Source organism: Podarcis raffonei, chromosome 2 (genome assembly GCF_027172205.1).
Source record: "Podarcis raffonei isolate rPodRaf1 chromosome 2, rPodRaf1.pri, whole genome shotgun sequence".
Classification (NCBI taxonomy): Eukaryota; Metazoa; Chordata; class Lepidosauria; order Squamata; family Lacertidae; genus Podarcis; species Podarcis raffonei.
This window is the reverse complement of record NC_070603.1, coordinates 81,917,335-81,942,163: the sequence shown is the minus strand read 5'-3', so window position 1 is coordinate 81,942,163 and position 24,829 is coordinate 81,917,335. Positions and strand designations below refer to the sequence as shown.

The window sequence follows — 24,829 nt, the reverse complement described above, 5'->3', positions numbered from 1 at the left end:
TCTGGTGATAAGAATATCCTGAAAGTAAAAGCCCTCCCCACATTGTTTGATCTCAGCAACTGGGATTGGGTGGCATACTGAAAACAGAGGTAAGACTTAGCCAACATGGCTGAGAACTATTGGCAGAACTATCCTCCATGTGGATTTGTCTAAGCCCCTTTTAAGTTAGTGTTAATGGTCATAGCAGTAAATTGCAAAAAACTACTATGACTTGGATCTGAACTTCCCTTCCATAAATATTAGAGAGTTCATGTTTAAAGGCAGGACTTTCCTCTCTGCTCCTTCCCTGCATGTGCCTCCCCTGAAAATTTACTCTGGGGTTTGGGGAACCAAACAAGCCAGATCACTCTCTGACCCTAACACTATGGCAGGTAGGTAGGACAACCCACCTGTCAACTCCTAGAAGTCATTATTATGCCTGTCAAAGGCCCTTCCACAGCACTTTCCACAGTGCCTGACAAACAGCTGGTTGGTGAGCACCTTGGGAACCACAGTGCAAAAACTGCTTTCTGCAGCAACAGACTTCGCAACTGAGTTCCGCTGATCCAGCAGGATTCAGCCTACCACCCAACATCTGACTGGTGGTGAATTCTACCCTGCTTTTTGCAGGGACAAGTTCAAGTTCCCCATAGGAAACCGGGTCACAGTTGAGCCAGGCATTTCTATCTGCCCCACACCACATGAGGTAGGTGCTGATGGGGTAGTGAAAATGGCCTCACATACCAAATTGGGGCCCATGTTAGGCAGAATTAGGCCCATGGGTCAAGGCTCCTCACCTTTGCTTTAGAGAATACACATACACAGTTAAGCTATGAATGAAATGTTGAGGTAGGCAGTTTCTATACATTATAAACTGATCAGTGACAGCCTCTTTGTTTCTGACGAAATATGGTTTTTAATTACCTGCATTCCGATAACCGCATAGATGAAAAACAGCATTGCTATCAAAAGAGCAACATATGGCAGAGCCTAAAATGAAAAACAATATTATTATTTTAAAAAACAAACAAACTGGTATATCCTTTGAAACTATTTTGCATCATTTTACCAATGCAATTTGATTGCAGTTTTCAAATCATTTATCCCTCTCTGCAGTCTCCCTGGAAATGTTTGACCTATTCTGCTTGGGAACTGAAACCTCTGTGGATATTTAAAATGCTATGAACACAAAAAAGCTCCCTTATACTAAATCACACCACATGTCTAGCACTATCTGCTGTTTGTTGATGACTCTCAAGGGTCTCAGGTGAAGGTCTCTGCCAGTGCTGTTTCTGCAATGGCACAGATGCTGGGAATTGGACATGGAACCTTATCCACAAAGGGCATGTGCTCAACCTCTGAGAAATGAGTGCCCCACCTTAAAGGGCTGGCAAGCTGTCTTCAGGTAGGCTTAAACTACATATCTTATCTATTGGCAGACAAGTAGATTGATCTAATGAACCACAGAGACCAGTGGTAAGAAACCCCTGAAAATACATGATCTTTAGTACTACTTGATCCGCAGTCAAATATTCTAGTATTACATTAATCTGTTTTTAACATCGCCTTATTAAATGGTTGTAATTCACCCTGGAATGTTATGATGACAATGACAACACTCCCTTGTACACTGAATTTCTTTTTAAAATGACCAGTTGTTTTAAAAACTACCATCAGCATTTTGAATTTCAAAGCATGAGAATGCATGACCTAGTTTCTTGAGTAGAACATATGGGAAATTTTCGACCATTTCTAGTTCCTAAAAACGTTACAAACCTCTAGCTCTGATGCTATTGTGTGAAAAGTATTAGTGATTATATCAACTGTGTATCCCTTTGGGTACCATACCATAATCATATCGTGAATGGCAGATTGCAATCATACTTCATGTTTCCACTTTTACAATTACCCAACATCAAGTGGGGTTAGAAAGCTGAAGTAGCAACATGTTATATCAGATTAAAGTTTCCTTGCACATCAAGAATTCTCAGTGAGCCAGTAAGAGCCAAATTTGGACATGGGCTTAATTTTAAAAAAGAAAAACTAAATGTGGAGCCAGACTGAGAGATATAATTTTATGCATAAATAGCTAACGCTTACAATGATATATTATGCTAAAATGCCAATCCTTTGAACACTTACTTCAGAGTAAGCCTGTTTGAACTCACTGAAATTTACATTGGATTAAACGGACAAAAAATTAGGCTTTATGGCTAATAAATACTTCTGCAGCTATTATGGTAAAAGTCAAAATGTTTCAAGTGCCTTTTAAAAATGATTAAAGTCTAATTGTTTCAGAAAGTTCTTATTTTCAACCTGCTTAAGAACAATTTAAAAACAACAGCATGAAGGCAGACAATTGGAATGAAGAATTGGCACTGCTGGAATGAGAGCCATATCATTAGCCGGGGAAAGGAGATTTGTTAAGCCAGGTCACTAACCCCTGTATGCAAGGTGTAGAGAACCTGTGGCTCCTTCAGATGTTGCTGGACTAAAACTCCCATCATCCCTGACTGTTGGCCATGCTGGCTGGGACAACTTGGAGTTGGAGTCCAACAACAACAGCAGGGCGCAGGTTCCCTACTCTTGCTTAAGGCTCAGTTGGAATGCCACGCTAAATTGTTGTGAAAATGACTAAGTACTCTCAAGAAATGTGCACAGTTTAAGTGATACATAGATCAGTATCATGTGTAATGGATCTGGATGTGTTCTCTATGTGTATGTGTTCTCAACAGAAAATATATATCTCCATCCAACTGTTGCCTTTTGATGTGCACCTGCCTATGTGGTTGTTTCACATAACTAATTGGCCATAACTATAGGGTCATTGTTATTCAAAATAATTGTATTTTGACCCCTAGAAGCTAGGAGTTCAACCATTAAACTTACCTGAAAAGACTTAATAAATGTCCACAACAAAGTTCTTATCCCTTCACCCCTGCTGAGGAGCTTTACCAATCGCATCACTCGAAAAAGGCGGAAAAAGGTGATGGAGATTCTAGCACTCTCTTCATTGTTCTAAAAGGGTACGATGGAAACATCAGATCAAGCAAAATGCAAAACATGCAACATTTCAGGAAAAGAAAAACAACAATAAATGCAGAGGTGAAAGAGGTAAGATTTGAAAATGTGTCTCTGGGGTCTTTTCCCACTTTATAAACATGGTATGACAGGAAAAATTACATGCTAGCACACAGGACCTGTAGAAATGCTTCACACAATGCATGCATTTCCAAGTTTTCCAGTTTGTTAATAGGGTCACGTTGGGTTTGTCTGTAGTAAAGTTTGATAGGTACATTGACAACAAAACCAAATCACTGCATACACCTTTCTAGTAGGACAATCATGAAAAAAATACAGAAAAAACCAGTGGAGAAAAGAGACATGGTAAAAAGAATAAACTCAAGTAGAGGTACAATCAATCACTGGGGTCAGTTTACTAATCTTACCCCAGACTCATCAGTTGTGACAGTGACAGTTTCAGTTGGCTTTGGCTTTAAAAAAATTAAGAACATTATATATTAAAATCAAAGCAAAGACCTTTAAAAAATAATGTATGTTGATTATAAAGGAGAAAAAATGCCTGTAGCTTGAAAAAATTATGAGCATAATATATTAAAATAAAAGCAAAGACCTTTGAAAATAATTCAACTTAAACACAAAGAGGCAGCAAGAACAGTTTGATAATTTGATGCTGATTGGAAAGGGGGAAAACACATGAAAAGCTCTGCTTTATCACTGCAGCTTACATTTCTGTGACAAATATTGCATGCCTGCTATAAATAAGTAAGAAAGTATTCGTTATAGCTGAATTAGGAGAATGTACTAAAATTATGTAAGGCTTCCCTAAAACACTGATTTTCATCTGGTGGGATGCAACACATAATTGTGTCACGATCTGATGTAAGGTTGGTAGCAGCAGAAACACAACAACTATCTTTCTGAAGAAGAGAAAGACAAAAAGGAAGGAAGGAGGAACACAGACAGAAGAGAACAAATATATGTAAATCTATTGAAGTTAATAAATAACTGGGGATGAATTGCTGAATGGGCAATTCCCATGGCTCTGAGATGAATACTTGGCAAATTATCTTTGAGAAACAGCAACTAACAGTTTTGAAGGCTGCATTTGGATATGTCAATATCCTAATGCAGACTCACATGCTCCCCAGTCCTTATCCAATATGGCCATAAGGAACTGAACTTTCATTTTTAACTAACCAGAGTTTCACATGTAGAAATACGGGTGGGGGGAGAGATATTTCATTTTAAATAACTATGTTGTTTAGTCGTGTCCGACTCTTCGTGACCCCATGGACCAGAGCACGCCAGGCACCTCTGTCCTCCACTACCTCCCGCAGTTTGGTCAGACTCATGCTGGTAACCTCGAAAACACTATCCAACCATCTCATCCTCTGTCGCCCCCTTCTCCTTGTGCCCTCCATCTTTCCCAGCATCAGTGTCTTCTCATGAGGTGGCCAAAGTACTGGAGCCTCAGCTTCATGATCTGTCCTTCCAGTGAGCACTCAGGGCTGATTTCCTTAAGAATGGATGTGTTTGATCTTCTTGCAGTCCATGGGACTCTCAAGAGTCTCCTCCAGCACCAAAATTCAAAAGCATCAATTCTTCGGCGATCAGCCTTCTTTATGGTCCAGCTCTCACTTCCATACATCACTACTGGGAAAACCATTGCTTTAACTATACGGACCTTTATTGGCAAGGTGACGTCTCTACTTCTCAAGATGCTGTCTAGGCCTGTCATTGCCCTTCTCCCAAGAAGCAGGCGTCTTTTAATTTCGTGGCTGAACCAACTTTAAGCCCTTGTTATGTAGCTGGCTTCTTCCAATAAACCATCAAAAAGATTAACCACAGACAGAATGCTAAGCTATGATTAATTAGAAATTGAAGCAATATTTAGTTTCTCCTTGAAGCTGTGCTAGAGGAAAGTGGAGACGGCAAACACAAACCCAAGGCTGTGCATGCAATGCTAAACCATAGTTGCCTTTTTAACCGTATTGTTGTGATTGAACTGTTGAATTGTTGTGCTTACCCCCTTGAGCCAGAGGCAGAGTGAGAGAGCCATGAGTTGTCGGATTCCCTCTTGGAATCCGATGGAGGCAGATTTCTTGCCTTTTGGAGAAACAGGTGCCTGCCATGTCTTTGTTAGAAGAGGTATTCCAGAACATGAGATCAGAAACACTGAACGTCTATTTCAAGGCAGCTGGTACTCTGAAACACAGGGAACCACTAACAGTGCTTCTCAGGAAGATCACTGACTGAGCTGGGATTTACCTGGACCCAAATTGTTCAGGGCTTTGTATATTAGCATGATAACCTTGAACTTGGCCTGTAGTATATGAGTAGTCAGCACAAGTGTTTTAGCAGAGTTGTCACATACTGTGAGCTATTTGGCTCCATCAGCAATTTAGCCACTGCATCCTGCAGCAGATGGAGCTTCCTGACCAGACCCAAGGGAGAGAACTAGGCCTTGTGCTCCTTGGAGGAATGGAAGGATGAAAATGTAATAAATCACAACTTCTCTCCTGAAAAAGAGATGGATGATGATTGTTGCAATGTCCATGATATCTCCACCCTAGCTAAACTATTTCTCATTGGTCATGTGGGGACATAATATGGTGCTGGGTTGTTCAAAAAGGGAAACAGTATTTGTAGCTGTACTGTAGTGCTTTTAAAAAAGAAAGAAAGGGGACACCACAAACAAAATAGTAACAGGAATGGAAATAAATTATTTGCATAAAGTAATTTGCATGCACTGCCAAGTGAATGGAACATTGTTAAGGAAATAACTGTGAAATGTTGACAGCGCATCTTTATGGTACAGTCTGATGCTGTGCACACAATTAAATTCATAGCGAATAAGGCTACCAATGGCTACTAGTCTACCTCAAGGGTCAGAGGCAACATTCCTAGGAGCGCCAGTCACAGGGGACAACAGCAGGAGAGGACTCTTGTGCTCACTGCCTGCTTGTGGGCTTCCCATAGGCTCTGGAATGCTTTCTCTACACAGCTGGAAACTATAAACCAAGCTGCTTATTTAGGCCTTTGGGCACTTGTGCCACTGTCTGAATATTGGGGGCATACTGTTTCATTGTATTTTTTGGTGTGTTGTGCTAATTTTGAGATTTCAGCGTTTAGTTGAATTTTATCGTTCCTCATTCAGAGCTATCTGGGTATAGGGCAGGATATAGATAGACCAAAATAAAATAAACGGGCATCTGGTTGGCCACTGTGGGAAACAAGTTGCTAGGCATGCTTTTGGACAGGATGCCTTCTGCTGTCTGATCCAGTCGTGCTCTTAATGTGCTCTTATGAGCGCTCACTATCACTGTATGCATCATTACTTATTGCTAATCTTAAGAGAACAGAAGAATGGGAGTTAAGATATTGTGGTCAGATAGGCAAATCAATACAGGCAAGACAGGACAGGACAGAAAAGCACATAATCACTTATACAGAGAGTGGAGAGGTTAAGACTCACAAGACAGAGATAGCTGAGATATAAAAAATGGCACTCAGCACTATCAGCCAACTATAGATACAGACAGACTCTTCTAAAGGCTCCACATGATTATGAAGTTACAGTATGACCTACTTATATCAACCACAGGCACTATTTGAGCAGACACACAGACCGTCAAAATATCGATTGAACATTGGCTGAAGCACATGAGGTGCTGTCTCCTAACGTTTGTGCCTATGGAAGAAGAGGGCTACTAAATCTTATTTTAATAGTTCCTCAAATAAAGCATGCTCGCTCTGCAACACAGATTTCCCATATGTAAAAAACCTTTGATTATAAAACTGCTGTTTAGCAGCTTGAAGTGAGCTAAAAACTAGCAGTGTTTTGCTTATCTTTAAATGTTTTAATACATTTAAAATAGCACACACACACACCTGAATATTACATATTAAACTTTTACTCACATTTACTCAGAAAACAGGTTCACTATGTTTAGTAGTGTTTACTCCCAGGTAAGTATGGTTAAGACTGCAGCCTAATTAATAGAGAATAGTCCTTCTCAGATGCCCATTTGAGCAAAATGGATGATGGTGGCAGGAACACCTTAACCTATGTGTATTCATTAGAAAAGTGCTCTTCAATCTTGGGTTCTCAGGTGTTGGACTACAACTGTCATCACCTGCCTGGGAATGATAGGAGTTGTAGTCCAACAACATTTGGGAACCCAAGGCTGAAGAACACTGCATTAAAATGCTTGAACAGGGACCCTGCATCATGCATGCTGTACCTTCCTTCTTACCTCTCGCCACCTATTTTGCATCTGTAAATATTTTGTATATTTCATATACGTATCGTAACTCTCAATGCTAATTTCCTCAGTTTGCCTACAGCAGCGGAGGCCACTATACTGGAATGTACTCAGTTTACTTTTTAATTTTGTACAGTATGCCTTCTTAAGAATGCTTACCGTCCAATCATTAAGCTAGAAAAATGCAGCCTGTGCTGCTGATAGAAGTAGTGCGACTCATGCAACACGTTGGCGAATCATTTGTCCAACCATTAAGGGCAAAACAATCTTCTGTCCAATCAATATTTAAGAAACGTATCATCCTCAAACAAACAGTGGGACAGATATTCAGGAGAATGACACAAAATTCTGTTTGTTTTTCTGCTTAGAGGAGGAACTTTTCTCTGTCCCTTCCTGTCATCACATATCTCCTTTCGCTTTAAACGAAGCAGTCTTAATCATCTGTTTGTAGCAGCTAACCTGCAACTGCTGAGGATAGGGTTATGATGCCCTAGACATGGGATTGTTTGTTAAGAACAACACCATGAGAGTGTTGCTGCTACTATCATGCTTAAGCATGCCCCATTCTAAACCCTGGGCCACTATATATAATCTTCATATTTGGCTATTAGGGCTTTCTTCACAGATGATAGCAACCAACTACAGTCTGAATACTAATGTAGCATTATATTGGATCACCCAGAGCTAGTAGAGCTGTATCATTCTCATTCCTTAAGAACTTCATTCTTCTTCCCTAGGGTGAAACTGAGAACCACCAATAGAAAACAATGGAGAAATCCAAGACTATATAGCAGTGCATACATGTGCACAGCCAAAGAGCAACAAAGACAGGAGCTCAGGCCTTTGGCATTCAGTGGGAACCTGGAAGTTCTATCTCCAGACGGATGGGAGTTGCTATAGACTTTTTTTTATCTCTATAGGTTTAATTGTTATATTTATTCTTTAAGACCTAAACCTCACAGGTTCATGTCAAACCATTGCTAAAAATGCCTTCTTTTTTTAATTAACAAACTAATATACTTTTGAGTACCTAGGAAATCACCTGCCTCTGTGGAAACTACTTCCATTTTGGGACGGTCCAGTTTCACTTCTAAACTGATGGCATCCAACCATCTGAATTTGCTGTTAAGAGGGAATGATTGCAGTAGTTTATACTGCAACAATTATCGGGGCCAGCCCACCCATGAGATAAGGTGAGGTAACTGCCTCATGCGGCAAGACTGACAGGAGCAGCAGATCCCAATGTAGATCTTTGTTCCACCCTTGTTCCTGATGTTGATTTTCTACTCACCCCTCCCTGGTGGGTACCATTTTGTGGATCATCTCAGGTGCCAAATGTATTGGGCTGGCCCTGATCATTATACAGCCACAATCCAAATAACCCTATTAACCTGAAAGGATTTGCTTTCTAAGGCGGGGGGGAAATCACATTTCCATTAAAAAATTGGATTCAGAAATCTGAGCATTGAAAAAGAAAGTTTCTCCACAATTGAGTTTCTTGTTGGGGATTCAGGAAAAACGCCTTTTCTGGAGATGCCCTCAGCCGTGCCAAGTCATGCTCACCTCCATCTTAATTCTAATATTTGTTTGCATCAGTCTGTCTCAAGAAACAATGGAGTGTGTCTCTGGGGGTGAAGTCAAACCACTGCATTAGCAGCACTGAAGTGACCTCCCCAGGGCACAAGCCTGGGCAGTGTGTATGGAGGTCCTGGGCTGCCCAGATGGCAAGACCACCCTTCTCTTGGCCTCACTGATGTGGTCCAAAGGAAAGGAGAGCAGTATGTTTGGCACCAGCTGGCTGCAGCAGTTCCTGGAAGGAGACATACAAGGTGCCTTCCAGCCACCATTTACCACAATAATAGTCCACTAAATCCTATATGGGTGGATATTTTATTTGGTTGTTTCAGATAACTGACACTCCTCCCTTCCACTTAAAACACAGCCTAATGTGACTTACAAAAGTGTTAAAAACAAGAAGCACAAAACACAAAAAATTATAAAAGTAACAAAATAAATAAAATAATAAAAACCAAAATAAGGTAATGCTGCAGAGTTAAAGTCACTGAAAATATTACAAAGTGATTGTAAGATCAATGAACCAAGAAGAACACATACATCAGCTTCAGTTGTTTTTGGTTTAGTATTCATGTGTTAATTAATTCTAGATAAAAATTACACAAGCACTCCAAAAAGAGCCACCCTTATGATGAAACAGCACTCATGTGAGGGATGGTTGCACTTCTTCATGTCTACTCCTGCTTCTATTTAACAATCATTTAGTGCCAAAGTGAACCAGGTGCTTCTTAAGAAAAACGCCCCATATTCAACACTACTGGCTTGATGTTTTAGTGCAAAACTGGAAGGGCAGGAAATGAACAAAGCCAGTTATTCCCCCCCCCCCCCATGTCAAAGAAGCATGAACCTTGCCCTCCAGATTGTGCACAAATGACACTGGTCCTCTTTCCAATGCACTGTGGACAATTAGGGAGGGGAAAATAGAGGGCCACTGTAGTTGGCATTTAATTATATCTCACCACTCTGGGAATCTGAGATGCAATATAAAAATGCTATTTACATTAAAGCAGTATCAAGTAATTTGCTTCTTGGCATGTATGGACTGTAGTGGTTGGAAGTGTACTGGATGCAGTCTCTCCAAAACTACCAGCCAGAGGTAGAAAGTCCTGTTAACTAAGTTTGTTCATGATGCTTGTGGTTGTAACCCTGTGACCTCTGGGTGATGGGTGGCATGTAAATATAATTGCTCAATAATCTTCAGGAAACTTTTCAGGTGATAGCAATATGATTAGGTTTTCTTAAGCAAATTCCATCCGTTTACTTGAGACCCTGTTTCATTGTAAACATGTTTACTGCTAATGAAGTTCACTAGATAAGAGATATAAGAGAGCAGATAGTTGTCAGGACTCGTGAGAAAGCAAGGCAGCAATCACCTAGTCCTGAATACCACCACCTGGTCCTGACCAGTGAAGGAACTGAAAGGAGGTAATCCGCAATTGCAGAAAACCTCAGATCAGTTGATACTTTCAGGACGTGGGAAAGACTTTTGGGATATGTTTGTTTGCTGTTCTGAGCAGCTTTAAGACTCTGCTCTTACTGGCTATGTACATCTTGCCCTAACCTCAACAACTACTAAGTCTGACAACTACTAAGTCTGACAGTGCACCCCTTCAGTGCTTTCTGTTAGCAGTCCATCAAACAGGCAAAGTAAATGGCATTTATTTTTTTAAAAAAATCAACCTGCTCTTTCTTCTACACCACCATGACTAAAGCTTTTTAAAAAATCAAGCAGTGTAACACAAAGTGAACATGCTCTTGAGGAACCCCGCAATAGCCATCCAAACTGTTTCTTACCCTTGACATGCTAAAATTGAGAACATTACAATCCTTACAGGGCCAAGGCGTCTGAATGTCCCAAAACGGCATTTCAGAAATTGTCCAACTAATTTCTTTCAAGTGAGGTGAAAGTTTGGTGGTTATTTATAGTACATATGTATAGAAGTGTAGCACAATTAAGGCCCATTAGGATATCCAAGGAAAAATGGTACGAAATAGGCCCTTCAATTAATAATTATATAGTTGGTCTCCAGAATGTAATGTTCACGAATAACTCACATGTCTGAGTGAGATGGAGCCATTTAGATGACTAGAGTCGTTCAGGGGTTTTGTGTACAATGTGGCATTTCCTTTAGACAAAATGTGAGCAAATATACAAAGATATGTTATGGCCTTTAACAGACCTTTTGATCTGTAAACTCTTATACCGTATATATTCACTTGCCTTTAAAAATTTCTAAAAGTAAAATGAACATGAAAACCAGTTAAAACAACACAACAGAAATGCATGAAATTCAGCAGTATCGCAATACAGCACAATATTTGAACTATAATTCTCACAACACACCTATTCCTGCAGGCTTTGGTTCAGAATGGAGTAGTGGCTAAAGTGCTGGGTTTACATGTGGGGAACCCCAATTGGTCTAGAAGTTCATTGCAGAGCAAGTAGCTCTCTCTTAGCATAACCTATCTGACTGGTTACCGTAAGGTTAAGGTACCTGTCCCTGAGTTTATTGAAACAAATGCAACAATAAACATTGAAGTGAAGTTTCAAGACATTTTCCAGGCTTTTGAGTATATCCTACAGCAGTTTCCTGTCCCTCTCCTCCCCAAAGTTTCTCTGGAAGCTTGGTGAACTTCATTTGCCAATCCTAGAGTATCACAAATATTATAAGACTGACACATATTCGCAATGCTACAATAGAGTAGAATATAATAGTATTTAAGAAGTCCAAGTTGCTCACTTGTATAAATGTGTCAAAATCGTTCTTGTACAAATGACTATTGATATTATTTTGATATAGCAAATGTTGCCATCCTGCAAATTGATGTCACCATCTTGTTTATGGGCCTAGAGCTACTTCCATTTCCAAGAATGCACCACCATGGAGACATTGCTTTCACATAAGAAGCATGCAGTTAGGCAAATTTAAAGATGACAGCTGGTACTCGAGACACTGAAAGGAAACTCAAATGGTACCTTATTTTAAATGGGATGTGTTTTGTGGTCTTGCATGCTCATGCATCATCCCTAGTTCCTTGCCCCACAGTAGAAAGTAATTTTGGTCCCACTAGAAAAGCACATCAATTTGTATTGTGGATTTCTCTGAATCCACTATTTGACCCTCTCTTTCAAAAGAGGGAGGCAAAACAAATTCAGAGAAATCCACGATAATTCAGATTAATATGGTATTAACCAAGTTGTCCAATGCTTCTGGAGAGCCAGTGTGCTGAACTCAATTGTATGTCAAGATGCAGGTCAGAGAAACCTGGTTAGCTTCAAATCTCATTGGCTAACTTTGGCCCAATCATCTTCTCTCACATTACCCAACCTACAGGGTGGCTGAATGAGAATAAAACAGGAAAAGGCAAACCATTTACACCAATCTAAGTTCCTTCGAAGGATGATGGGATAAAAATGTAATAAATATTTTTACCCAGAGAGGATGGTGCATACGTGTGCATGAGCCCAATGCTCTACATATCAAGTTCAGAAACTAATGCCTAACCAGCCTCCTCCTCATTTCTAAAATAAGTTAAGGAATAAGGATAAGTTAAAAATTATTAGGCATGGATCTGGTCATTACTCTAGTGAGGAGTATTAATCTATTCCTGTCCCAATATATATGACAAGGTTTTAGGCCCTCATTACAGAGGATTTCAGTCATTACTGGATTAAGAAAACATCAAAGAGAAGGCACGTTGCTTGTTTAAAACAGCATTTTAAGGTTAGAGTAAAAATAGTGTATAATTTAATTGGGGGGTAGTATTTGAAAATATTAAACTTTAATTTTAAAGTCTTCTTGGCCACTCTCAAGAACGGCATTTTTCTAGGATTATAAATAACCTGACATCATTATCTTTAAAAGAAGAAGACACGGATTATTACAGATGTTATTAGTATACAGTGTGAAAGTATCTATTCATTGCAAGTCAAATGTGTAAACTACAATATATGTTAAGCTGTCAGCTCTGTTTACAGCAGGCAGCTAAGTTCTTAAAGAAACTGGATATGTTTTCTAGGAAAGTATTTCTTGCATAGGGTTGAGCATCTGAGTATCTGCTATTCTGAATTAGTTATGTTTTGGGCTAGTTAAGTATTGCTTGGTGAACAAATCTTTATGTGCCCCCTAAATGCAAAAACACTGAGCAAGCACAAATCAAAAATATTTCATTTTATTACATCTGGAAGTCCAGGTTTTGAATCTGGAGCAACTTTTCTTCTAAATGAGGAATGTGCAAATAGAAAGGGAGGAATCCAGCATCACACTCTTCTGACTGTTCTATCAGCAGAAGTTTTAAGCTTGCTAGACAAAATGATCCCCTCTCCCCTCTCATGCATGCTGTTCTGGGGGTTCTCCAAACCCACCCCAGTTCTTTGCTTCATCTGTGCCCACTAACCTTCACCAGCTGATAATCAGTGACGAGACTTCCTAGGCCCTACTTTCACTGTCCCCTTTTCTTCAATATTTAGAGGCCACAGAGCAGTAGAATGTGCCAAGATCTGTGTATATCTCAAGGGCAAAGAGGAGAATCTGTTCAATCAAAGTTTCATTCAGATGAGAAACCCTCATGTGTGAGATATATGCATGAAAATAAAATTTGGTGGTATCTGTGTGCTTTCTTATGAACACTGTACTCCAGAAAGCCAGAGGACAGTATTTCTAGGGAACAATAATACATGGCATCTGCTAGGTATTAAGATTCAAGAATCAATTTTGAAAGGCTTATGTCCTCTCCCATGAGTTGGAAGGATGGCCACCTAAATTCTAAGCCTCTTGTACTTGTGAAAGTTCCCTATGTGTTTTAGAATCCTGGAAAATTAGAGTTCTAAAATGTGTGGGAAGGCTCCAATGATCAAGGAAGTTTCCCAATTGTCCTCTAATTTACAGAGAACAAGAACAGTGAGTTCATTTAAGTCTGAAGAGGGTTTAAGATTTCAAAAAATCTCCAGAACCCTGAACTCAGAGATGATGGAAGAGAATGGTTATTTATCTGTGCAACTGAATGTCTAAGAAGGGGGAAAACCCTAATTTGGAAACTGCTTGAATCCTGTTAGACTTGAATAAAATCTTTTGTGGAGCTCTATAACCCTCAGGAAATGGGAACTATCTACCTTCTAATGGAAATATGGAGACTGTTTCCTTTGGGAGAAGAGGAATAAGGTATTTGGAGGCCAGGCAGCAAGCAGCAGCTCTATGTGCTTAGCAACAACTCCAAAAAAATAGCTTAGAAATACACTACAATTGCATCACAGACATGGCCAATAAAGTGAATTCTCCAAAAGCAATGGAGGTTCCCCAGTTGCTTACACTAATCAGGTCTAGGCAACCTATGAGTCATCAAATCAAGTTTAGCCCCTCAGCCATTTATTTTTAATCCCAGGCAGGCAACAAAGCAGGAAGTTCACTCAGCCCCAATCCAGCTACTATTTATAGTTGGTCAACTATGAGACACAGGAGAATCAACAGGTTGTACAGGTCTGAATTTCCTTTAGACACCTTTGTAATAGGATGGCCTTGAATTCATTCTGTCTTAGCTTTTGTGCATCTGTCAGCAGTCATTACTGTGTTAATGATAGAACCACTGCTTCACACAGTACTAAAACAATTCACTCCTCGAAAACAAAAAAAAAAGGGTGTTGGAATTCACGGGTCATTAATTCTATTTCTACTTTTCTATTCTATTCTGACGGACAGCAATTACTTTGTAGTGGGGTGAATGGTGGTTACTTACATTAACTTCTGTTATAGCAATATCAACGACGCTACCAACAACAATTAAGGCATCAAAAGTGTTCCATGCATCAGTGAAATAGTGCTGTTAGGACAAGCATTCAGTAGCACGAGAAAACAGAAACAGAAAAGAAAGAGAAGAAAAAGGACAGTGTTATAACACAGAAACACAATCTGAGCTTCCGCAATGCACCAGTACTGCATTTTTCACCTCAAGTCTGAGAAAATGGGAAGCCAACAGCAGCTAGTTTTCCTAAATTGCCATAGCTGAACTATGAACGGCTTGCATTCAGTTTAGAAATATATCCAAATTCTGTGACTTGTCCAGATAATAGAAATAAGTAGGAAAACAGAAAAGAGAGAAGTGGGACTGAAGGGGTTTGGCTGGGGTATACTCACATCGGCTTCACTGAGAACGATGTCTACTATGCTGCCAATAACGACGAGGGAGTCAAACGAGTTCCAGGCATCACTAAAATAGCCCTGAACAGAGCAGGCAGGGTGCAAACGGTTGTGATTACACATGAAATGTCAAAATATTTGCATACTTCTGTTTAGTTTTTTCATAAACAGAAATTACTTCAAACAAAAATCCATGGTGTCATGAGAAAAACCAAACAATATTGTCTACTGAAGGAAAGGCTGATATGTGACATGATTTGATCCCCACATGCTGACAGGAATCTGAAGAGCAGTGTAAACAGGTTTGTACAGGACAGGGTGGAAATTGGATCCTGTTGGTGGGTCTGATTAGGCCCACAGGCCAGATGTTCCATACCCCTGCCCTCAGAGGAGTCCACTTTCCAATCCTTTTCCAAAGGGTAAAAGGTTGGAAACTATACAACAACTTAGGGTGGCTATTCTGTTCTCCTAAACTACTGGGGCTGGAGATAGGCAGATCAATCTGTTCCCAATCTGTGACAATTTCACACGGGCTTATTCATAAATCCATTCCATCTGCCTTCTGCATTATTCTGTGATTGTTTTTTTAATGAAATATTTAAATGCATTTACACTTCTAAATGTATTTTAGGCCAAAATACACATTTGGGGGGGGGGGAATGGTACATTTTTTGAACCAAGCAGTGGATTACAAAATTTGCATAAGTGCACAATCCCAGGGGCTCATTAGATTTTGATCCACACATTGGGTCCAGAGTGTGCATATCATGTCAGTTTGCACTGGAAATGACAGAAATCAAATTCCTATAGCATGCCTATTTGGGGGAAAAGCTGACCCTTGGGCAGCAGTAAGATCAGTCGGTTGCAAATTGCCTCTCCCAGGTTTCTTGTACAGGATGTCCTTCAATACTCTGATGCATCACCACTATTGTTTATGGGAAAAAAAATCCCTGTAGTCATGAGCTGTGAAAAAGCTAAAATTACAGCACTCAGAAGATTCAGGGGAGAAGGGGATGTAAATGTGTGCTTCTACGAGTTGAGAAAGCTAACATAGTACTGAAAATCAAAAGATCAGCAGAGTAGCATTGAAACATATGTGTGGGCTAAAGTAGGGTAGCCAACCCAAAATTGCACCACTCATATGCAGACGGTTTTGATAGCTGTATGATTAAGATACCTTAAGAAGCACTTGAAAATGAACCAAGTCAATTTGAAATGGAAAAAGATGGTACTCAGAACAGAAACACTGTGACATAATGGTGAAAGGCAAGACAGACTACATAAAGCTAATGGGCAGCATTTAAGCCCCTTGCTCGTTTTAAGCTACTTGTGTGTGCTTATTGAGAAATATTTTTAAAACAGCTTTGAAACAGTTCTGCTCTGTACTATTAGTGTATCTTTTAATCTCAAATTTGGGAAGGAAAATAAAAACAAACAAACCAGCATAACTAGCACTTCCAGACTTTATTACTTGGGTTATTCCAAACCACCAGATATTTCTGAAGACTCATTTGTTCAATGAAATCTCTAAAGGGTATGGAGTTTTATTATCAGGTTCTTTCCTGATAATCCCATGATTATCCCATGAAATACTCTATGAAATACAGTCTTCATTTTTCTTTGTAATTTCACATTCTGTTCTTACAATATTAGCATAAAAAAGAATTTCAAGCAATATAAAGCATCGTGAGCCATGTTTCTATTAGAATCATAGCTTTGGAAATCATTGGTTTGGGTCCTATGTGACAACTTTCAAGTATTTGAAGATTAACCATGGACAGGAATCAGACACCCCTGAAGAAATGCTGATGGGCTGAAAACCTTCCCCTCAAGCAGAACATGAGTTACTGAGCAGGAGGCAATTAGAAGACCCTATCATCGTGGTGTGAAAGTCTTGTGCAGACTTTCTACTTAGAAGGAATGAGTCCAGTGGAGATACTATGGGACCTGCCAGAATATTGGAACAACATGTCACATATCAATCTCTTAAGGCAAACCTTTCCTGTCAGTGTGTACAAATATTGTTCCCAGCAATGTGCAAAGCCAAAGCAAGCAAACATAAATAAATAAATAGATAACACTAAGTAAAAGAACTAAAGATGACTCTGGAAAAGGGAGAATGCAATATATGGACAAGTCACAGCAAGTATACTTGCATCACACATCTCACAGCTTTCATCACTGCAAAAACCCAATGTACATCTACTTACTAGGTATCTTTTCTTTTTTGGCACACAAATCTGATTCAAAATGGCAAAAGGAAACAATTCCATATCTAATTAGGCAACAGTTGTTAGATGTATAATTTCATGAAAGACATTAGTTTCAGCTGGCATTAAAACACCTTTATTTGCAAATTTCTCATCACCAATTCAGAATGGTCAAGCACTGCGCATGGTATGGATGTTTTGTAATTGGATCGCCTGATCAGGACCAGCCCAAGAGGTGAAGGACAAGATGGCACCCTCCCTCCCATTTCACATATGAAAGCCGACCAAACTGATAGTTTAATCTTACTTCAATGCTGTCAGCAGCAGAACATCCTCTACTGCACCTGAGGAAAGCAGGCTAGCTTAAGGAAAGCAGAACAGGTTTCATGGCTCTGCCCTTCAACAGGTCCTCACCCATCTTTGCCCCTTGCCTTTGATGCCTAAAATGACCACCTCTTCTAACAGTAGGACTAGCCTATGCTCCTGATGCTGTTTAATTTCTCCAAAACCAGGCATGGCCCCTTCAATTTAGTTTAGGGCTACAGTGAGGGGCACTGACCCTCTGCCTTGCACTACTGCCTTCACCTAAACTACCCCTTCCAAAGCTGGTATCAGCTGCAGAGGGGAAAACTTAACAGACTTAAGAGTTTAATCCATACAGTTCTCTTTCACAGCTAAGAGCACCTTGGAGGAAGGGGGATACTGGCTAGTAATCAATGTGGGGAGGAACCCCACCCTTACCCAAATTACCCCTTCCCCCAGGTGCTTTTAATAAAATAAGAGGCTGTTCCAACAATGGAACTTCCACGAACACATAGGCTGACTCTCCTTTCTGCAGGGAGAAGAGTATCGATGCAGCACGCTATTGTTCTCCAAAAAAAGAGGAAGATGCTTTTTATTTATTTTTTGCCTTCAAAGAAAAAACTGCATTTTAAGTCAGGGTGGGGAGGCCAAGGCTCAAAGGCCAGATACAGCCTGTGGCTCCCATCCTTCCACCTGCCATGTAGGGTTGTTTTCAGGAGCTTCACAACTGGGGAAGGAAGGCTTAGCCTTCCCCATGTACTTTCTACGGAATATGCCCTACACACTGCAAGTAGACATGTGTGGTGGCAAATTCCTATAAGAACTAATAGAAGGTACAGTATTTTTAATTCTAAACGTGTACGGGTGGGAGGTGGGAGTGAGAGGCTGGAACTGTGCATGACAAAACAGGTGTGAGTCAGTGAGAGGATGGATGGATGTGTGTTGTGTGCAAGTGTGGTTTGTGTTTGTGGGCTGGCCACACCCACTTTGGTCTTGGCCACGCCCAGTTCTGGAATGTGGCCCTCAGGCTGCAAAAGCTCGCTGCAAGGCCACAGGCACAAGAAAATGGTTGAAATTAGATTGTACATAAGAAATCTGCATCAAAATTATAAAATTAACAAATTCTGAATTTTTAAAAAAGTTTTGGTTTCAAATTCAGGTTTATATGAAGTGCTCACCATTGCTCAAACCTGCTGGTGTCTTTGAAAATGTTTACCAACAGCTGTCAAAAGAACCAATTTGTAAATACTTGTGTGTTCAAGCAGCTTTAATTTTGACCATTTATGTGACAGTGGTTTGTAATATTATGCTACTAAAGTGGTCAAGTGTGCTAGCTGATCTATAGTATTTATTTAACCTTAGTATTGTCTACAAAAGTTAATGAATAATTGTTGTGTTGTGTATGTACAATTTAAGGTGGTGGGAGAATACTTTTCAGCTCTCGAAAGGAATTATTTAGAAAGAGGGGCGTTAACAACAATATACTCCTGATCGCATCTATTACTCAGCAACCATTTAAAAAACATGTCTACATCTCATTTCCTGCAGTTGCATGCACAGCATTATCAGATGGAATAGTTCTGTGAAGATTTCTCTGATACTTTACCACGAAACCTTGTTTGCTATTTGTCTCTTTAATCAGAAAAAACATGTGGTTTTAAAATAACTGATCCAAAGGCATAACTAATCCTAACTAAACAATGCAAATTCTCTTACCTTGGGCTTAAATGCAATGAGTTTCAGAAACATTTCAACAGTAAACACTGCAGTAAAAACCATATTTAGAATATCCATTGCATCATTAAAAGGTTTAGACTGCCCATAGTGCTGCAAATGAAACAAATGAGAAGACTATTCAGAATATTTGTAGGCAGTAAATAAAAACAAAAAAACCCGTTAGTTATTTTCATAATCTTGAACCAATGAATGTTCTGGTGCCTTTAACACCTGCACAAGGCTTCATCCTTAAATTATGCAAGCAATTAGAATTCTGAATTATAATTAAATCTACTGCAAAGTGGCTTAACATTAGTTTACATTACAGTTTCCATGTGTATTCTGTGCCTGTGAGTAATTGGTAGTTTGTTCAATTCCTACCTGCATAGCCAAGCATAGTGTGTTCAGCATGATGAGGACAAACATGATGTATTCAAAGACAGTAGAGTTCACCATATACCAGAATTTGTATTGGTATGGGTTTTTTGGAATGTATCTACGCAAAGGCCGAGCTTTCAAAGCATATTCCACACACTGACGCTATAAAAGGCAGAAATTTCAAACACAGCAGTGAGGGTCACAATTTAACTGGAAATAACATCAAAACAAGCTTCACATCAGAGAAGTAACCTAAGATACCACCATTATATGCAGGCTACCTCACATGTGGAGGGGTTTCCTATTTCTGAAACAATTTATTTATGAAAGAAAGACATGAATGTGTAGTATGGCCATGGTTAGCTTATCAGTTGCCTAAGTCTTCATGCTGCACTCTACCACTATCCAATGATTGTTCATGATGAAATTTACTCTTTAATAGAAATAAATAAAATGGAAGAGCATCCTCTTTTGAAACAACAGATACTAGACGTCGGTTTCCATGTTAATAACATTTTAAAAGTGTATTCTTTATTACCTGATTTTTGTCCAGTTCACAGTTCTTGTATTCTTGTTCTCCCTGTTCTTGAAATGTAACGATGACAAAACCAACAAATATGTTCATCATGAAGAAAGCAATAATGATGATGTAGATGATAAAGAAAATAGAGATCTCCACTCTGTAATTGTAGATTGGACCTATGTTCTCTCCATTTGAATCTATAGCTTTATACAGAAGCCTGCATATTTTTTATAAAAAAAAATAGAAAGAAGGTGATTTAAAGTAAAGAAGACTGAAAGTGTTAATTCTAGTTGCAACTGGCAGGTGAGAACTATGAAACAAGACTATTGTATTTACACGTTTTGCAAAAGTTTCACCTAATTTAAAGTAAAAATGCAGAGGTTTCAATTTATTTATTTTTTAGCTTTATTTAAAGACTAAATTATCTATTTGGAAAATCATCAGGAAATTCCACTGATCTTCCTAAGTGGAAAAAACTCCAGGATAAATAATAAAAAAGTTATTAAGACATGTCCTCACTTCCCATTACCTTCAGTGAGAGTCAAGGATCCTAGTCCTTCCAAAAGTATCATGCCGAAAGGAAGATGATGTCCAACATAAGCAGCTGCTCACTATTTAAAAATAGCAGCAAAGACCTTCATAAATGGTATACTTACGCAGGCCATCCTTCAAAAGTAGAAACCGTAAAAAGAGCCATCATAGCAGTAAGCACGTTGTCAAAGTTGAAATCACTGTTCTGCCATACTCTCTCTCTCACCATTGGGCTCTCCACATCTCCATCTTTATAAACAATAAATATTCCCCTACAGGAGGAAAAAGCAGATAGCTACTGTGGAAATGCAATGCTTTTTTTTAAAAAAACCACCAATTCAGGAAGTTTAAGAGGAAAACGTTCGTACCGACATTCCACAGGGTTTTGTTTTGCTTCATCTGTGCACCGATAGAACTTTCCCTATGGATAAAACAGAACATGGAAGTAGAATCCATGGCACAGAACTATTAACTACTCTTATCTTTTTTTACATGCATCTCTACTGGAGTTCAGTAAGGCTTGCAAAGAATAATTTACTAGTGCAGTTCTCTGGAATTGCTAGGTTTGAGGCGGGGGCAGGGTTAGAATTCTCTTCTTACCTTAAAGAGCTGGACTCCAATACATGCAAACATGAACTGGAGCAGAGTTGTAACAATCATGATATTACCAATAGTTCGGATAGCGACAAAGACACACTGAACAACATGCTGTGGGGAAGTCAAGAAAATAAAGGGTCAGTGCAATTTTCATTGGGTGTTTTCATCATCATGCTCAATGAACTTGCATTTCATTAATTATTTTTTACAATGCATGTCATAGAATCATAGCATTATGGAGTTGGAAGGGACCACAAGGGTCATCTAGTCCAGCCCCCTGCAATGCAGGAATCTTTTGCCCAACATGGGGCCCGAACCCATGAACCTGAGATTAAGCGTCTCATGCTTTACCGACTGAGCTCAGAACTAAGGGCCACTTGCTCCTAGATAAATGTGTATACGATTTCAGCCTAGCAAATTAAGAGATCTCATTGGCATTCCAAACAATGCTCTTTCAATTTCATCCTCAGAATTTGTAAGCAATAAGGAGCAGCATATTAAAGGGTGATCTCACTGCTATTTGTAGTGTTGCTATCCCTACTAGGCAATCTGAAACAGCTTCACTAGAAGCTAGCAGTGTGATCCTAGAAATTCCAACACAAAAGCAAGCCCTATTGAGTTTAGTGGGACTGACTCCCATGAAAATGTATAGGTTTGCAGTCACAAACCTTTACAACTAGAGCAGATGGGAAAGGTTTTCTGTTCCCTAAGCTGCCTCAATGTAAATATTTCTGTTGCTCTGCAATAGCTGGGGCAAGGAAGAAGGTGGGCGAGGAATTTGATAGGACCAGATCCAGGGGAAACATGGAATAACAAGCAGCATACCACTCAGAGGAAAATGAGAAGCAGAAACCCTCTGTGATGCATGATGGCTACAAAGGAGACCCCATTAGGGTTTGGGGGAAGGTATACTATTTAACAACAAAGGAGAGGGTCTTTTCAGCAGTGGTACCCAGTTTATGGAATAGCTTTCCTAAAGATGCCTGCCTTGCACTTACATGGCAATCAGTACACATTTTGGTGTATGTAAATGAATAAAATGTTGCTGAATGTTGCTGAAAAGCAGTTTTATTCTAGGAAGCATAAACATTGGCTCCAAAGCCCCCATGACTTATTCATGTTTCTAACATTAATTAATGTTTCTAATGGTAAATGCCAACTAATGTTTCTAATGTTATTTCTTTGTAATTCAGAAAAGAAAATTCAGATAACAACCTTAAGTCCTTTTGCTCTGTTTATAGCCCTTAAGGGTCTTAAGACTCTTAAAACTCTCAGAATCTTCACAACTGAAATGGCGCTTGATCTAGATGAAAAGTAAAAACAAATAAAGCATTAACTTGCCATCCCTTAATTTCATTCCTCAGCTCTGACAAAATTAGGTCATACTCATGCACAACAGCTCATCACTTTTGAAATAATTGTATTTACTTATAGGAGTAAGTATTAGTGTATGAGTTCTTTCCATTCTTCCTTCCCCGCCTCGTCTCCTTTGCTAAATAAATAAACCAACAGGGTGCTCAAGGGGGTTCTTACAAAGTGCTTTCAGCAACTTGTGAGTAATCTATCTAGCCTAGACAGGGCTGAGTATACTCCACATTTATAAAACAATGGTTCCAAGCTAAGTAGCTGCAGAAACAGTTATAGACCAGGCTCCAGTCAGGTTTGTCTCCAGCATAGGGATTGTGAACAATCTTAGAATCAAGCATGAATGACACCCCATTTGCAACCTGTAACCTTCTAACTAGCACTGTGGGGAATCTTTCCTTGTTTTCTTCTTCTGTTCTACAGAGTTGTTTTTTTAAAAGAAAAGAAGCTAGACAGATTCAAAATCTGCACCCTCTTTTAGAAGAACTTTCATCACAGTCATAAGGACAAATCGCTTAATGAAACCTGAAGCTTGCAATAGGTAAAAGGCCAGTTCCCAACATTTTGTCACTACTTGAGATTAAGAAACAGAATTCAGGATGGGGGTATACAGATGCAGGATCAAGAAAATGCAAATAAAGTCAGGATTGGTTCACAATGGGAAGATAACAGATTTAGCCTTCAGTTCCATTATGTCCCACAGCACACCTTTTTAACTTATTCTTGCATAAATGACCGGCTGTACAGGGACCCTGTACTATTCAGGATATTCCTTTGCTAGCATTTTTCTAGTTATTAAACTACACACTGGAAAAGCGAACATTCCTTTGTTTCCTTTCCTCAAAGTATAGCTATAGGATTAATAATTTGTTAATGGTCTATTTTTTTAAGCTTGTTCAGTCCAGGAACTATGGCAATTGTCTGCTTGTTGGTAGGCCAGTTATTAAATACAGAAATGAGTGCTACTTGTGTACCACATCGCAGATACACATAACAAGGAACAGCAGCAGTAGCCCATAATATATTTATTGCAATACTTACTGAATGCCAAATGACACAAGAGACACACCCACTACCAACAAGTCCAGCAAATTAAAGTAATTTCGGCAGAAAGATCCTTTATGAAGGAATGCTCCAAACACTGTCAGCTGAAAACAGAAAGGTCATAGTTAATTATTTTGTTTCACCTGTGCTTGATTCACAAGGCTGTTTACAAGATGCTTGCACTGAATGAATCTTGCTTAGTGGAGAGACTGGAATACTACAAAAAAGACCAAAATTAAAGAATTTGATTGATGCAACACTAATGCACATTTTGTCTTTGGCTATCCACAATACAACACTGATAAATAAAATACTGTGGACTGAAAAATGCAGGCACACACACAAAATGTAAGCCACCAGAAACTACGTTCATGAATCAGTAGCAGATGTTTCCTTTTGGTTACATAATCCTGAACAGCTAGGTTCTGGGTTTTCGATGTGTTCTAATTTTAGGGCACAATTCAAATGGCTTCAAATGGCTATTGCACAATGTAGCATCCACTAGAACAGGCTGACCCCTGGCCTAGGGGGGAAATGAGCAGGCTGGGGGTCATAGCACAGTTCAGGTGAGGAGGGGGTCTGTGTGTGATGTGTGTGCGTGCGTGCGTGAGTCGCATGCACCATTGGTGTATGGTCCCTGGGCAAGGCTGAATGAGACCCTTGGGCCAATAAAAGGTTAGCAATCCCTGCACTAGAATGAGGAACAGCTGTGTTATAATCTAAACAATCTTCTTTACACCATATATCCCTTTATTTCAGTCCCCCTAATATCATGCTAAATAGTTTCCCACTTTCCTGGCAAAACATGCCGAAAGAAGGGCTAAGAGACATGCCCTTTTCAAAATAGCATGCTCTGAAATGCTACACTGGTAGAAATATGAAACACATTCAGCACATTTTAAAAACTGAAACTAAAAACCTTATCCCTTATCAAACTGAGCATATCTTGTAAACAGCCCAAATTAGTTTCATTATCAAGTGTTAATCAAAATGCACTGTAAAAAGAACACACAATAATATGAATAAAGCAGGAAATAGATTTGTTATGTTTGATCCTCAGCTGGAAATGCAAAGTTTATGTACTGATTCTTATAATACCACTGGGTCCTGTGTCATATCCAGGAATACTCAATAAGTAACTTGAGATGGAAGTGGCTACAACAGATGATCCCAATCTCAAAGGCA

General features: G+C 39.4%; 1 protein-coding gene across 22 annotated transcripts in view; it reads right to left on the bottom strand.

Moving 5' to 3' along the window:
- Positions 1-24,829, bottom strand: part of CACNA1D (calcium voltage-gated channel subunit alpha1 D) — a 185,439-nt gene that overhangs the window by 39,313 nt on the left and 121,297 nt on the right. For 6 of the 22 annotated variants that reach the window (XM_053377825.1, XM_053377807.1, XM_053377808.1 and 3 more), the window contains 14 exons: positions 23,642-23,748; positions 22,451-22,538; positions 21,239-21,346; positions 21,007-21,059; positions 20,764-20,910; positions 20,123-20,324; positions 19,588-19,746; positions 19,207-19,317; positions 17,188-17,217; positions 14,975-15,058; positions 14,577-14,660; positions 3,429-3,473; positions 2,869-2,997; positions 904-969 (listed from right to left, as the gene is read on the bottom strand). In XM_053377825.1, the coding sequence (XP_053233800.1) occupies positions 904-969; positions 2,869-2,997; positions 3,429-3,473; positions 14,577-14,660; positions 14,975-15,058; positions 17,188-17,217; positions 19,207-19,317; positions 19,588-19,746; positions 20,123-20,324; positions 20,764-20,910; positions 21,007-21,059; positions 21,239-21,346; positions 22,451-22,538; positions 23,642-23,748 (1,413 nt within the window). The remainder of the gene's footprint in view (positions 1-903; positions 970-2,868; positions 2,998-3,428; positions 3,474-14,576; positions 14,661-14,974; positions 15,059-17,187; positions 17,218-19,206; positions 19,318-19,587; positions 19,747-20,122; positions 20,325-20,763; positions 20,911-21,006; positions 21,060-21,238; positions 21,347-22,450; positions 22,539-23,641; positions 23,749-24,829) is intronic. The other 16 variants (XM_053377830.1, XM_053377818.1, XM_053377828.1 and 13 more) reach the window with 8 other exon arrangements.